This window comes from Labrus mixtus, chromosome 8 (genome assembly GCF_963584025.1).
Source record: "Labrus mixtus chromosome 8, fLabMix1.1, whole genome shotgun sequence".
NCBI classification, from domain to species: domain Eukaryota; kingdom Metazoa; phylum Chordata; class Actinopteri; order Labriformes; family Labridae; genus Labrus; species Labrus mixtus.
Window position 1 is genome coordinate 7,065,592 of NC_083619.1, and position 16,127 is coordinate 7,081,718.

The window sequence follows — 16,127 nt, forward strand, 5'->3', positions numbered from 1 at the left end:
TTAGGAGCTAGGCTAAAGCTAACTGAGTAGTACAACAGAAAAGAGCAGCCTCCCTGCTTTAGTTTTAAGGCCCGACTTTTGAGTAGGGGAGATGTTTAATTTTGTTAAGATAATCTCCAGTCTACTTGCTGGTTGTTTAAATACAATAAGATCGGTTAATGTTACCGCTTTAGCTGTTACAATGCACTGTAAAATCTCTCTTTTAAGGACGTGTTAGGGTTTTGTGTGTCTCTGTAATGTAGCACAGTGTTAAAGTTTGACTTACAATGTTCTTCTTCAGACCTGGAATTCAAACCTTTTTGTAATTGCCCTAAAAGTAGCTTCATATAGACATTTAAATTGATATTTAATTGTGGCAACAACTCAAAGATTATTCTCAGACTAATGATTTTGTAGTCAACCAGAAAAATATTTAGTTGGTGGCTTCTCAAGAAAAAAAGGTATGGGAATTGTTGCTTTAGCAAAAAAACAAAAAAAAAAAAAATATATATATATATATATAAAAAGATCTTTAGCTCTAACATGAAAGATGTTTTGAAGTTTTAGCTTTCAGGGACAGTCCCTACGATCTCCTGTTTCCTGAGGGCTGGGAATGATGTGCGAGATAAAAGCGGGGGGATGACACGCAATACAGGTCATTAAATGGGATTTGGACCCACAGTGTTGTGAGTACATGCTCTGCCTCTTAGCGCATTGAGCCATGAGGACACCCCAAATGGTTTTTTATCTCTTGGCCCATTGAGAGCGAGTATTGAGCTGACAATCCCCGTCCTCTCTGGAGGTGGCCTTTTACCTCAGCTCATTGTAGTCTGTGACTGGGAGCCCGCGCTATCTAGCATCTATTGATTCCCACTTCATCTGGACCAAAGAAGCAAAGGAGAGGGGAGAGAGACACTGAGAGACAGGAGGAGAGAGGGAGAGAGAAGGTGTGTGTGCAGCAGAGGAGAAAAAGTAAAGGAAGGGAGATAAAAGGATGCTGTTTCGAGTGGTAAAAGGGATTTAGCTCCCTTCAAGATGACAAAGATGTTTGACAAGTTTTTATCAGCTGAATGCAAAAACAATGATTAAACCTGGACTTAAACATGTTCAAGATATTCTCTATTGGTTTTAAACTGTGAAAAAAAGTAAAACAAGGAATGAAGACCAGCAATGAGAAGAAAACAAAATAGAAAAAAATAATAAGTCTAAGAAACGAGGGGAAAAAAGGGATTGAAGGATATGAAAAAAGTAAGAAAGGGCAAAAGTGAAACATTACAGAAGCAGGGAAAATGAATGGATGTAAAAAAAAAAAAAGATTCCTCCTCTTTGCTCTCCACTCTTCCATGAGAGCTCTCCAGCTCTCCCCGCCTCACCATCTGTTGTCTCTAATTACCTGTCTAGTTGTCTGTGTATGTGTGACTGCTCTCATTACGTTAAACATACAGGGATATCAAAGTCCAGTTAAGAACTTCTTTCATGTTTTTAGTGTTGCTCCTCTGAGGTTTGTTCTTTTCAAAAAAAAATTAATTACATGTACAAACAAGTATAGGGCTGTAAAACACATTGAAATGTTATTCTATGGGCGCTGGATAGCCTAGCGGTTATGTCACCCAATGTACTGAGAATTTAGCCCCCCTTTGCATCGGCCATGGGTTTGAATCCGACCTCAGCCCTTTGCTGCGTGTAATCCCCCGCTCTTTACTCCCATAGGCAGCACAGTATGCTCTGAAACACAGGTTGCTAACGATACAACCCCTCAAGTTATGCTTGTACAGAAGTGTCACCACGACTACCACCATGGTCTCTGCACTGACTACGTTCATCGCAGCGGTCTTCCATGTTTGTCTTCACTGAGTGCGAATTTCCCAACTCCCACGTGTCCCACCAGCGCAGGACTGCGACGAGTCTTTCTCAAGAGTGACGTCAAAAGGTTGCATGCTTACCGACCTGGATGTTCAGGTTGAGGTTGAAAAAGATCTGACATCAGTCTGATGTAGGACAATATATCAAGGTGGATCAAATATGATTTGAAAAGATCAGATTTCATGTGACTTGTGCTGTTCAAACGATCATAAAACCATCAGGTCTCATTCACATATACAATATACTATACAACAGATTGAAGTTTGAAGTATCTACATAATTCCACTATGTTTGCTTTCAATGTAATTTCTGGCATTGCATTTTGTTTTCAGCCTCATGAAATGATTTGTTAATTTGATTCTCTTATACAATACAAATCCCAACGCTTGAAACATGAATAATGGTCCTAGCAGATTGAGTTAGACCTGACAAAGTGTTCATGTCATAGCAGTAAATAAATCAGACGGGAGATAAGAAAAGTCGCTGGATATCCTTTTAGTTTGGTGACATGTTTTGTGACATGAACAAAAGCCAGTGAGAGCCATTAAGTGGATCAAGTGTCAGAGATGGGAAAGAGGAGAGAAAGAGAGAGAGAGAGAGAGAGAGAGAGAGATATGATCTGGAAAAAAGAAACAAAGGGATACGAGTTGGGTAAAAAGACAGATGGAGGGCTTGAGAGAGAGGGAGAGAGGAGAAAGTCAGAGAGAAAGAGAGATGAGACGATCCATCTTGGCACATTAGGGGGGGATCAAGTCGACACTCCATCACGGCTGTCACAGAGAGTCACACCTCCTCTCTCCTCTCCTCCGTCCATGCATCCATCCATCGCTTTGCTCGCTCGCCCCGCCAGCCGGCATTTCACTGAAGAATCTCCCCACTAAAAAGTCCTGTCAGGCCTATTTCCTTGTTATTGTCCGGCCCTCTCCTCCTCCTCCTCCTCCTCCTCCTCCTGCTCTCTTTCCTTCCCTCAGCTCTCCCAGATTAAACGCACCCTTGTTGTGCCTAAGGGTGTGTGTGTGTGTGTGTGTGTGTGTGTGTGTGTGTGTGTGTGTTTGAGCTGTGAGGTCCAAAGCAGGACATGTGGTAAGCGCGTATAGGTGTGTGTGTGTGTGTGTGTGTGTGTGTGTGTGTGTGTGTGTGTTGCCCCGACATTAATCATCTTTAAGGCGCTGACAAGCCTGGTGTGCGACATCACATCACATCAACACCCCCCCCCCCCCCCCCCCCCCCTCACACACACCCTTTCTCCCCTCCTCTTCTTCTTGCCCTCCCCTGGATTTATCTGTCCGTTCGCCTCTCGCCATCACTCACTTTCCTCAGGGAGCTTTTGACGGAGAGAGGGAGACAGCGAGACACAGGAGACGAAAAATAGAAACATACGGGGTGCAATGACTAAAGAAAAGGCAGAAAGTGGCAGAAAACAAGTAAAACCAAAAAAACACCTGGATTTTAAAAAGAAAAAAGACGACAAAAAAGTTTGAAAAAAAAGAGAACCTTCTGACATATTCGTTTAAAAATATACAAACAAGATTTAAATGAAATTGCATATTGAAATGCTTAAAAAGAAAACTCACACCATGCAAAATAAGCATTTATATTTTCAAAAGTTTCCTTTTGTGATATAACATAAAAACCTCGAAACAATCAAGGGCAGGAATAATGTTTGAGTGCGTGTGCATCCAGGTGTGTGTCAGTGGAATAGAAAGAGCCCCATCAGCTGCAGACAGGGATTGGATCTCTCTTTGTTTGCTGTGGCGGATGGCGACGGCCTCAGCATGACTCAAATTATCTTGTCAAAGCAATAAAGGAAGATGGAGGGGGGGGAGAGAAAGAGAGATGGAGAAACAAGGAGAGAGAGGGAGGAATACAAGGAAGGGAGCAAGGTGGAGGAGGCACGAAAGAGGGAAGGGAGATGAGCAACGGTTAAAATTAGAGTGTGGAAAAGAAGAAAGAAAGAAAGAGAACGAAAGACAAGGCAAACAATGGAATAAGGAGGAGGGGATGAGAGATAGAAAAGGAGGCGAAAGAAATGAAACAAATAAATGGATGGTGGGGAGTAGAAAATTAGAAATGGATGAGTCTGGAGGAGAAAGAGCGAAGGGAGGGAAAGGTGTGGAGGAAAAAAAGAGGAGGTAGAGAAATAGAGGCAGAGAGAGAGAAGAGACAGAGAGTAATCGATTACCTATTTTTCAAAGTCACTTAACGTGTCCAGTGCTGCAGCTCTGTTAAGTAGCGGTGCAGGAGAATGGGAGCCCAGTATGCACACACACGCTCTGAAAAAGGGAGTTAGTGTGTGTGTGTGTGTGTGAAGGCACGTGTGTGTGTGTGTTACCCACTGGTTGTCTCTTGATGAGTTCTCTAGCAGGAAACTGTTCTGACAGACCAATATGTGAGCAAGAATACGCGTCCCCAGGGGGTTGTATGTGCATGTGTATGTATATGTGTATGTGTGTGAGGGAGAGAGAGAGAGTTAGCGAACGCAAAGACAAGACAGATTGGGAGTCCCCCCTACCTGGTCCTCTTGTTGCTGTGGTGACAAGCAGTCTAAACGGGATATCCTGGCTGAGGCGGGGCCTATTGTTTCACGACTATAAAAAGCTAATTTGATTGGCTAAATACAGGAAATCAGGAAGTGTCCTCCAACATTAGGCATTGAGACACTTTCAATAGACTTTATATTTAGCAAACACACAAAGACTCAAAGGTTAACCTGGAAAAAGTGGGATGTATACTTCGAGGAATTCAGAATGCACACACACAGGCCACACACACTCGCAGTGAACACAATGAAACACGCACTGACACACACGCGAGTACAGGTGGGCCCCGCCCTGTGCCCTGCTGATCAAGGACAATGAAGTGAGGTAGTGTTGGCAGACTCTATACAGCATTATCTCATCCACAGCCGACGCTTCTTTAAATCTGCTTTGACCTGAGAGGACACGTGGAGGCTGTGCTCTACTCCCCTTTTTGTCCGTGCGTAAAGCAGATTATTATGCACTTAATGCATGTTATTTTACAGAGTTAAACCATGATTCAAACTGGTGCTAGCAAGAATACAAAATGCTGGACTTCCCTTGAGTGTCCTTGATAAACTGAAGGGCTGTCCGCTCAATAAAATACATGTGGTGCAAAATATAGGCCTACAAACATTATTAAATCTGTGCAAAAGATTCTACACATTTGGTATTGTGAATTAGGGGAAATATGCCATTCATCTAGAAAAGATGGATGGTAATATCTGCCCATAAATTTCCACTTGAGATTAATTTCAGACACATTTCGACACAATCTGGATACAATGAGTAGGCTAAGATTTGTTTGGTTTTGCTTTGCAAATATTGTACTCATGTTTCCTCCTTTGTTTTCTTTCTCTTCTCCAGGTAAAAAGAAGATGTCCCTGTACGACAGCCAGGCTCCAATCTGTCCCATCTGCCAGGTGCTGCTCAGGCCCGGAGAGCTTCAGGAACACATGGAGACAGAGATGGAGCGGCTAGCTAGCATATGCCTCAGGTAGGACTTGAACATATTTGTTTGTTTTGTACACTAATATACTCACACACACACACACACACAGTCAGTCATTCACTATATGTTCAGTCAATATTAAACAATGATAAGTAAAAGTCTGACCAAAATTACTCCAAAATATTGAGTGCATTTATTGGATTACATAATCCTTTGTTGCTAATAGCTAGGCTACACAAGCTAAAGTAGCCTAGCCTCTGACATCACTCTAAAAAGGTAGAAAAAAACGACTCATTTTGATTTTTTTTCTTTCTCTTTAATCATCAAGAGGAAAAGGTTTTGAGAAATCTGCGTAATTTAAAAAAAATAATTTCACTCTCTCTGTGTAATAGGCATACAAAGTTAGCGCAGCAACATTTTAGCCTAGCGTAGAGCAAAGAGGAAAGCTATTAGCCTAGCTCTTTTTTCCCTTCAAACAATGCCAGAAATATCTCCATTTAATTTTGTATTTCTTTGAGTCTACATAATAGGAGTTGTATAAATAACTTTGATTAATCTTTTGCTAATGCTTTGGTCATATAATAGCTTTAGCTTTATTTAAGCTCCAACGAGCAAAAATCTAGGCTATCTCTAAAGGGTTAGGGTTAGGTTCATGACTCTTTAACCAGCGTTGAGCTAACCAAATAAAACTTAAAACTAGGACTCTTTCAGTGTCTATAAACTATCTTTGTCTTTTTACTTCTAATAGCTTAGTTGTTAGCTCTTTTCTTTGTGCTTTCCCTCGATGCTTTATTAAGAAAAGATCAACAGGTTACAACATATTTGTGTTTGAATGCTAATAATTAAACTCATATTAATCCTCTCCTGATGAAAAAATGCAAATAGACATTTTGGATATTTTTTATTCAATCCTCAAGCCTGAAGTCTGACAAATTAATTAAACATATATCTTCATTACTTCCATTGAGTCAGGGGACATCATATTGATAGTAGAGAATCAGGTAATAAAAAGGATTTTTTTAAGACAAATATTTTATTGCTCATAAAGATTATCATTTTTTAAAGCATGGGGTTAAGGCAAAGCTTTAACTCAGCTTTTATGTCGTGCTCGCTGACTGCTATTCTTTCTGAGCGGAGATTTGGGTGCCATAAATCTGCATAAAAGGCAGAGGCATGCCGTCGACGTAAGGCTAAGTGTTTCCTGCGGGGATAAGGATTCAAACCTGTGACCTCAGGTTCACTGCCGCCCCTCTTCTTCCCCTCCTGGCAGTTGCACGAGCTGTTTTACGGTGGATAAATCAACTCCAAGCCCTTTTAACGATGGGACACAACCATTAGGATCCATATTTCACCTTGACCACACGTCTGGCGGTGTGTGTATGTGTGTGTTTGTGTACATACGTGTGTGTGGCCTGTGTTTATGAATGACCCGGTGTCCACCTTAGCGGCCTAGCTTTATGGTAGTCCCCATTAACCTGGGGGAGCAGGGCAACACATAGCGTCACCCCACGTGGAAATCACACTTCATTTACCCCCGTTTACACCTCCTGCACCCCTCCTCCCATCTGTCCATGTCTGCAATATTTACTGTACTTCTTCTCCTCTAAGCTTTTATATTTGTTCTACCTTTTCTTTCTTCTTATCATCTGTCTGTTATCTTTTCATCTTATGTCCTATATCTTTAGCTGTCCTTTTTCACATCTTTCTGTTCCTGCTGTTTCCTCCCTTCCCTCCTCTGTCAGTCAATTTTTACTTATCATTATGAAGGGGTCTACATGTGTATCTCTTCCTGGCTTTTAATTATGAACAGGGGAGGATGTATGCAGAGAAAGCAGGTGTGTTAAACAGCTTAGCATATTCATGTTTAAAATTGGGGCAGCATAATCTAGTGACCATATTTGTGACAAAAAGCAAAGGTCAGATCATGAAATCCGGTAAAAAAAAAAGAAAAAAGTAGGCCTATAGAAAGCATCAAAGTCATAGGATAAGTTCAAGAGCGATTGATTTATTCTTAATATCCTTACTTAACTCATGAGACCAGAGTTTGAGCCCCATGGGAAACCAATGCTTAACACTGACTTCTTTTAACTTGGACTTATTACTTCACTTCTTACACACACACTTAAGCTATGTAACCCTTGAGAATAATTTAAACATTTTAAGCATGGCCTATAAATGCACCAATTGTAAAAATCAGTGACGACATGGATTAAAAAACATTTGAGCCAATTACTGATTGCCATATTACTGATGATACCAATGTTTTGCTTTTATTGTCTGCCATTGATAGGGAACCATATTTGTAAAACACTACGGTGGGTCATGATATAGAAACAACATCGAGTCACTTGTTGAAAAGTTTGTGTGAGTAATGGAGAAGAATACAGATGTTTTCCACAGGCAGTATAATTTCTTCCTTCCAGAATGAATCAATAGAACCATGAAAAATGGAGGGAGGTTTTGAAATAGGAATAAAAATGTGATTATTCTAAGAAAGAAAAGCGGGATGGAGGGATCCAAGAAATAGATACAAGACCTTACAAAATAACTTCACAGTGACACTTACATACACTTTACATATCTGTATTTACATAGTGGACAGAGATAGAGAAGAAAACACACACACAGTGACGGGGCTGAGTGAGGATCATCCATCCATCACTGTCCGATATGGTGAGGTGTTGTGTGTGTGTGAGTTTCAATAATTAATAAAGGTTAGTCATCTGCCCTCCCCTGTGTGGCTTTGAAACACGGTGTAAGCTTGAAATTCACACACACACACACACACACACACACACACGCACACACACACACACACACACACACGCACAAACACACACACACACACACACACACACATACACACACACGCACAAACACACACACACACACACACACACACACACACGCGCGCGCGGTTATTTCAGGAAATAGCGTCATCCCGGGTGAGATGAGATGGTGGTTAACGTCACGGCTGGCTGATTTAGACACTCGCCATTAACCCCTCCCACACCTACAGACACATGCACACACACACACACACACACAGAAAATAAAATAAAGATATGGATTATATTTTAAGATATTTGAATAGAACCTTTTCTTAAACAAACAAGCCAACACAGATACAGTCTCAATGTAACATTTCCAGCTAAAAGAGTGTCTGCATGTTTTATTTCCCACCTCATTCTATATCACATACACACACACACACACACACACACACACACACACACACACACACACACACACACAGATATACTGCATGCTGTCTCTCCCTCTCTCGCCTCTCTGCATGGTAGCAGCCATCATTGAAAGTGACAGTGGGAATTTGGTCCAATTTGTAGTAAATCTGCCTTTAATGACGACCAGCGTGGCTGAATGAAAGAGCTGTGGGTATGGAAACGAAGGTGTGTGCAGGTTAAAATATGTCGGATTGAGAAATGTGTGTGTCGTCCATCTGCCTGCTCTCTGCTAGAAGTATCTGTTCTTCTTTTTCTAGTTATTCCTTATTTGTCTATCCCTTTTTTTACCGCACATATGAATGTTGTACATATACCAACCTGTCGTCTTTTTGTGACTATGAGTCTATTTGCATAGACATGTGAATCACATATAAAAACACACACACACACACACTGTTGAGTAAACGGAAATCTATCCTGCCCTGTACATGTCAGGTGGCTCGTGGGGCAAAGTCATCTACATACCCCATCACCCCCTCCTCTCTTTTCCCCTACTCCTTTTCTTCCTCTTCCTCCATAATCAATTTGCCTCCACATCTCCAGCAAACGACACAAAACGGGTAAAAAGCAATCAGTACTTTGGGGTTAGCACCATCCCTCTATCCCTCTCTGTTCCGCTCTCTTCCTTTCACTTTCTCCTCTCCTCCTTTGCAAGAGGTGGATGTGGGAGGGACAGAGGCCTCAGCTAGCCGCCACTCAGACTCAAGCTGTCTTGACTTGTTTGGGACTGATGCAGATTTAATCAGGTTTCGGGAGGGTGGGGGGGGAGTTTTCCTGAATGGCATGGCTCTAAATTACGAACAGGTTCAATTCAAACCGGTGCTGCTAACAGAAGAGGCCAGTCCAGAGTCAGCTCATCTCGACTTAAAACCACAGCAGTGGCTCAACATGTGCAACGCTTGCATTGACAAGTGGGAAACCTCCCTAAAGGGGCCCCATTTTACAGCACTCACTCATATTATATTATGTGACTGAATGACGCTCGTCTGGCCCTAAATATGGACGAACATAACTTCTGCGAAAAAATTGTGTTGGTGATTTGGAGATTATTTAAAACAGGATAATTAGGTCTCTTAAATCTATACTAACCTCAGAGTACCTCAGAGACGTCAACGTAAGGACTAGTTGGACGATGTGTTTTTAGTCTGGCTTTCATCATTCTCGCCCCGTTCTCACGCGTGTCATCACCACAACACTTTTTAAAATGGCTTTGTCTTTCCTCTTTTATTCCCCCCCTTCCTTCGTTCCCCCCCCCTTTGTGTTTCTTTCACTTTGCTGTGCTGCTCATTTCCCACCCCTCGTCTCCTTGCTTTGACGCGGCAGGCAGCAGGAATTGCCAAACCTATAACCCTCGCCATCAAAAATTCATAGAACCAGCCAAACAGAGGCGACGACACACCGACTCTCCCATCACTCCCTCTCTTTCTCTTGTTTTCTGTCTTCTTTCATCTTTCCCTCGCTCGATCTCTCACTTTACATTTCTCTCTCCCACCTCAGATTTCATCTCCTTCCACCTCTTTTCTTATTTTTTGCTCCCTTTCATCTCTCTATCAGCCCTCTCTGTCACTGTGGCAATTTTCTCCCATCGTGGCAGCTGCTGTCCTCTCTCTCTCTCTCTCTCCCTCTCTCTCTCTCTCTCTCTCTCTCTCTCTCTCTCCCTCTCCCTTCCTGTCTGCCCCTCTTCCCCCGTCTCTTGTCGCTGTTTGACACTGTCAACGAGCAGGTGGAGGTGGCTGTTATTGTTGATGCCTCTGCAGAGGTTCCAGGTAATGAATAAAAGAGAGATGACAGAGACAGAGATAGAAAAAGGGGGGGAAAGAGGTGGTGGCGGCAGATTTCCCTGCATTACACAGCAGCTTGACTGTGTCACCCATGTTTATTCTCTTTGTTGGTGGGGGTGAGGCCCACTGTTCAGCTCTCACACACACACTCAAGACATGCACACATACACATAAACACAGCGAGACGATACGCACAGCCACAGGTACGCATGCACAGCACAGGAACAGTGACACGTTTCTGTAGGCAGTTCTCCACTTCCCAGCCAAAGTGACACTATCTGTCCTTTTTCATCAGATATCCCTTCATATGACTGTGAAGCTATGCATTATAACTCTGTTTTACATGCTCCTCGTCTTGCTCTCCTGCCGTCCTGTGAACCACTTTGTACTGTATATGTTTCAGTTTAGTTATGTATGAGTAACACTTCTTATTCTTATTACACATCCAGCTGTCCATCCCTTTTTTCACCAACACATGCTGTCAGATTATAGGCGTGCGTGTGTGTGTCCAAGAGGGTCTGCAGTGCTAACAGGGTCTCAAAGCAAACATGACAACCTTGTCTAGCTTTGTCAATGTCATGCCTGTCTCAATGCTTCAAGAGGCCCAGAAACATTTATCTCTGTGTTCAGAAAGTCAGAGAGAGAGAGAGAGAGAGAGAGGGGGGGGGGGGGGGGGGGGGCTGAAGAGGAAGAGAAGGATGACGAAAAGGATAGAGAGAGAGAGAGAAGGAAAAACATTGATTGAGGGGAAGTGAATGAAAAGAATCAGACAGTAAAAGTGTCTGATAAAGAGATCAGAAATGAAGCAAATTAAAATATTTATTGGCCGAAGAGCCGCTGCTTTATATCCAGGGTTTCCAACCTCAAATGTCACGAAATTCATGCTATGATGTTTCAATCTGCTGCAACATTTCTCTTTTCCTTCCTAACATCTTAATACATCCCTTCCCCCCACAAAAAAGACATAGTATCTTTAAAAGGAATGATCAGTCAGAAAGAAAAAGCACGCAGACAGATGCCAGATTCAACTCTGAACTACACAAAAAGACAAAGTCACTACATTTTCTTTTGTCTTCTGTCTCTGCAGCAAGAACATCTCACACAAGGATGGAATCATCACTCCAGGAACCCCCAAGGTGAGATGAAGTTTGGTTTCTATATGATATGATGTCTGTATTTTTTATTCAGCCCAAAATTTAGTTTGCATGATTCTTCTCTTTATTGTGTCTGTATTTAGATATGACTTCAATGTTTCCTTGTTGCTCCTCAAAAGGGCTTAATTCTGACCAACAGAATTACCGGAGCTGTGTTCCCATTGTTACAAAAAAAAAGGAAGATTTCAAATTCGTATAACTTTTATTTTGATCATTTTTGGATTATCTGTGGTGTACTGTAGTTCTTACCCGTCAGAACTGCTACTCTGCTGCCTCTGTTCCTCTCTGCTGCACTGAGGGGAAATCTGCTGTACTCTAGCCCTCTGTCTTGTGTTTTTTACACACACACACACACACACACACACACACACGCATGCACGCACACACAAGTACCAGTCTCCCGTGGTCTAGCGTGCAGTGGAGCCGAGAGGCACTGTACTGTGATGGTTCCAATTAGAGAAACTGAGATACAGACAGACAGAAAAGGACAGACACATGGTGCAAAGACATGTTCATAACTCAGTCATGCATTCCCTCACATCGGGTTAAACTGGTGTCAGTTTTTTTTCTTCCTGGAAGTAATCACAATTTCCATGTTTGCCTTCATTTCCAACTAAAGACCAATTCCAGCGATAATGTCAGATACCCTTTTGTGAAGAAGTTCATCCAATGAGCGCATACATTTATCATAAAAGAGTCATTCAGAGGAGCCGTTTCCTTTCCCACACACCTCAGGGTGCTGCCCCCCCTCAGCTTAAAGCGACCCTCTGTGTGTGGGCTTGCACTCGAGAAAGGCAGACAGAGCAGGAGTGAACATGGCCTTCTTCTCTGGTCGTGACTGTGCATCTCACTGCTGTCGTTTAGTATTCAGCGCGAGGCCGTGGTGAATGTTGAGGGCCAGTCTGAAGCACATGAGTCTGTTGTCGCCGTCTCGTCACAGCACTGCACCACCCGCCCCTGTTAGACTGGAGATTAACCTCAACGCACCCTCTTATAGGGTGTTTGGCTCACTTTGCATGCTCCTTTCTTAGCTGAGGTGATAGGATTAGACTGAAAACATGGCATCCCTGCAGGGTCGTGCTAATGTTGGACACTGAATCCCCTCCCGTGCATGCTAAAAGATTTTAGGCCAGGCTCAGATTACAGATTCTAGGATTCTGCCCCTCCAAAAAAATCTCAGTAGGATGGGACCAATATTCAGCCAAGGTTTTTCTCAGATGTTCTAGAATGGAGGCGTTAACTGTTCCAGTCTTAAACATCCTGACCAGCCTGTACTTTAGATCCCTCGAAGTAGGCAGCCCCCTATCCACTCCGACCCCTCGACAATTTGCCTCATGTTACTTTACTCTCTCATCCCTATTTCCTACCCTGTCCACTGTCCTATCCTCTACAGGAAATACATAAAATAGCCTAGAAATTCATGAAAAACAGACAAAAAAGAGAATAGACAACACAAACCAAATCCTGATGTAAACGCGTTTGGATATTTTAAATGCAAAACCACAACAGAGACTATATGACAGTCTTTACGGTACATTTAAGAGTTCAAAGTCTCACTCCGTCAGGGTGTAATTCCAGTTTTCTTGCCTGGATGTAGCTTTAAATGCAACCTTTTTGTCGATGATCTTTCTGCATAGTGATTTAATTGGTTGGTTTAAAAGACCAAAGTTTCAATGGGACATCTTCATTTATAATGTCCTCACAAAATACCGTTAAATGTCATATTCTAATGATAAAACTTGAGCATATTCTCAGAACGCCCCCGGGTAAATGATTCTCGACCTTTTTAAACCTGTGTAAAAGAGGAAGAAAAGACCACACACACACACACACACACACGCACGCACACACACACACACACACACACACACACACACACACTCACACACACAGGGGCATAAAAGCATCATGCATAATGTCCAATTTACTGTGGCAGCACTGGAGGTTGGTCATTTCTCACATATTATTATTAGATTACTGCTGTCGAGCACTTAAGCCTCTGCTCTGCCCCTTTCCACTTGATTAATAGGAGACGACTGTAAATACAAATATTTCATAGCTGCCTTGTAAAGAAGCAGCGGCACGGGCACACATGAAAATATAAGCACACACACACAGTTAGAGCTCTGTCAGGGCTTAGCCTTGTAAAAAAAAAGAGGTGATATTTCTCCTCTTCTCCTCCCTTGTTCCCTTTCTTTCACATCATTATCTGCTCACTTCTTCTTCACTTGAGGAATTCCCTGGATTGTCTTTGTCACAGAGTGGGTTAGAAGAGGATGTGTGTGTGTGTGTGCATCTGTGAGGGTAAACTGTGTGTGTTTCTGCAAAGTGTTGTGAGACAGATATAGACAGGCAGTGTCCCGTAATGTCAGACAGTTACGCTCCTCCTTGTCAGATGTTTACCCTTCCTCCTCCTCCTCCTCCTCCTCTTCTTCCTCTCTGTTCAATCACCCGTTCTTCCCCAACTCCCCTTAACGTCCTATAAACATTAACTCTAATCAGTGGAAGGGACTTTATAGACAAAGTCAGGCAGGTTACAGTCATCATCAATGATGTGTCGCTCTCAGCATCTGTTGCAATAAAACTCTTCAAGTTCTCCAAGGTTAAAGATTCTTGTGCCCTGTTGTTTTTCTGTTTAACATATCTCTTATACTGTAATAAAGATGCAAACTATAGTATTGGAAATCAAATTGTTTCCTGATTGATGTAAAATAAGTACTTCAGGATCTACTGTATTAGATGTGTGATGTCATGGTTTTCCCTGCTCTAGAGCTATGTGTGTACATCATGGCCTTTTTAAGTCATATAGATCATATTATTATTATTATGGCAGTGTTTAATTGTGTCTCTCAAGTGAATTTGTCTCTGTTTTTCTTGGATCTGATTTTTTTTTCACTGACCTTGTCCTTGTTAACGATCGTTTCCATGCGAGCACAGGTTCTGCTGTCATCGTTGCTCCACAGGTGGATATCACAGTGTCATCTGCATATGGATGATTGTTTTATTTCTATCTTTCTCTTTCTCCAGTCGATGCTTCTGTCAGTGCACATCAAGCGTGAGGGAGAGTCTCCCGTGGTCTCGCCTCTGTCATCTGAAGACATCCACCACTCCGACAGATACCAGGTCACACTCAACGACTCACACACACACACACACACAAATACACACCAAAGACACACAGACAGAAGGGTTTGAACCAGAACACTTGCATTAGCACATTTTGTCCTGATTGACCATGAAAATGGAGCTCTGAATCCAAATGTCCACACTCTGGACCGGCTGACTCTCAGATTTGAGTTGCACCTAAAAGTTCAGTATCATCATATTTAGTCTGCAAGGCTGCAACACTTTACACGCTGCTGGAAGACAGGCCTAAAATCTAAAATAGAAAAATGCATGATGATTATCTTCATAGCCGACACTTTTACATATTTCTGTATCATGATATTGCTGCATATTATTTTTTACAGGATTTAAGAAAACTTTGAAAGAGTTGTGGTATTCCCCCATTCAGAAGAAGTTAATGTATTTCATTATTTAACAAACTAGGAATAACTACAATGTCATTTCTTCATTGCAAAGAATGAAAGAAAATCAGCAGAGTCTGCGCCCTCAGCAGCCTCTCTGAAACTCTGTGGAAAGTCTACTCGAGTCGTAAATGTGTCATCGCACAGACCTCCAAGTAATGAATCTCCAAAGTCTAAAATTCTACAAGACCAATATGACAATTAATGCAGACCAATGCTTAAACAATAAAACCGTGACTCAGTAACACAAAACACACTGAAGATGCAGCATCCAAAAATCATCATAGAGCTGCATATATTGTTTTAAAATCTGGTTAATTGTTCATTAAATAAAGCTCCTTTACTTCTTTATGATTTTCTCCTGCTCATCATCAGTGCTGCTCTAATGTTCTACTTTTAATAATTTAAATGAAAGAAAATGGATTGAAATGGAAAATGCAAAGCAAGCTTTTTGAGCCGTTTGAAATCATGACACTTCCTTTAGTACTGAATCGAACTGTGAACTCTCTAAATATGACAGATGTTTAACGTTGGGGTAGAATTATGTCAGATCTGGGGGGTTTTATGCCGTCTCAGCAGTTTAGTTGACCAACAGGCCAAATCCCTTAAATTTCAGAAATCTTTAAAGCCACCCTGCCTGCTTTTATCTCTTAAATTCATCAAAGTTTGTTCATGTAATTCTTCCCGGCTATGATCTATGTCTGGGTTAAGTGGGTTTCCCCCCCTCACACCATAAAATAGGAACTATTAAGTCTCCGCAGACGTTACATCCATACGTTCAGGATGACACAGCTCATAAAGACCTTAAAGCTATAAAGTAGATTTTCTCATTAAGTGAAACTGCTGAAATCACCTTATATTATACAAATGATTAAGTCAATGGTGACTCTTTTCACCACCCTGAAAATGAAGTGTAATGGCAGACTTTGCCACCTTCTCTTTAGCTGTCAGTCCATCTCAGTGCATCTTACCTCTCATCCTGCTCCCTTCTTCTAAACACCTGACCTATCTGCAGACATTCAGTCAGTGGATCATAATGATACTGGAGCAGTGGCGATGTGGGCCGATAACTCAAGGGGCTACAGGGAGGGGGGGGAACGAATGGGGGAT

General features: G+C 42.1%; 1 protein-coding gene across 6 annotated transcripts in view; it reads left to right on the forward strand.

The window, feature by feature from the left end:
• Positions 1–16,127, forward strand: part of rnf220a (ring finger protein 220a) — a 166,905-nt gene that overhangs the window by 118,990 nt on the left and 31,788 nt on the right. For all 6 annotated transcript variants that reach the window (XM_061043985.1, XM_061043983.1, XM_061043984.1 and 3 more), the window contains 3 exons: positions 5,226–5,355; positions 11,424–11,472; positions 14,518–14,613. In XM_061043985.1, coding sequence (XP_060899968.1) covers positions 5,226–5,355; positions 11,424–11,472; positions 14,518–14,613 — 275 coding nt within the window. The remainder of the gene's footprint in view (positions 1–5,225; positions 5,356–11,423; positions 11,473–14,517; positions 14,614–16,127) is intronic.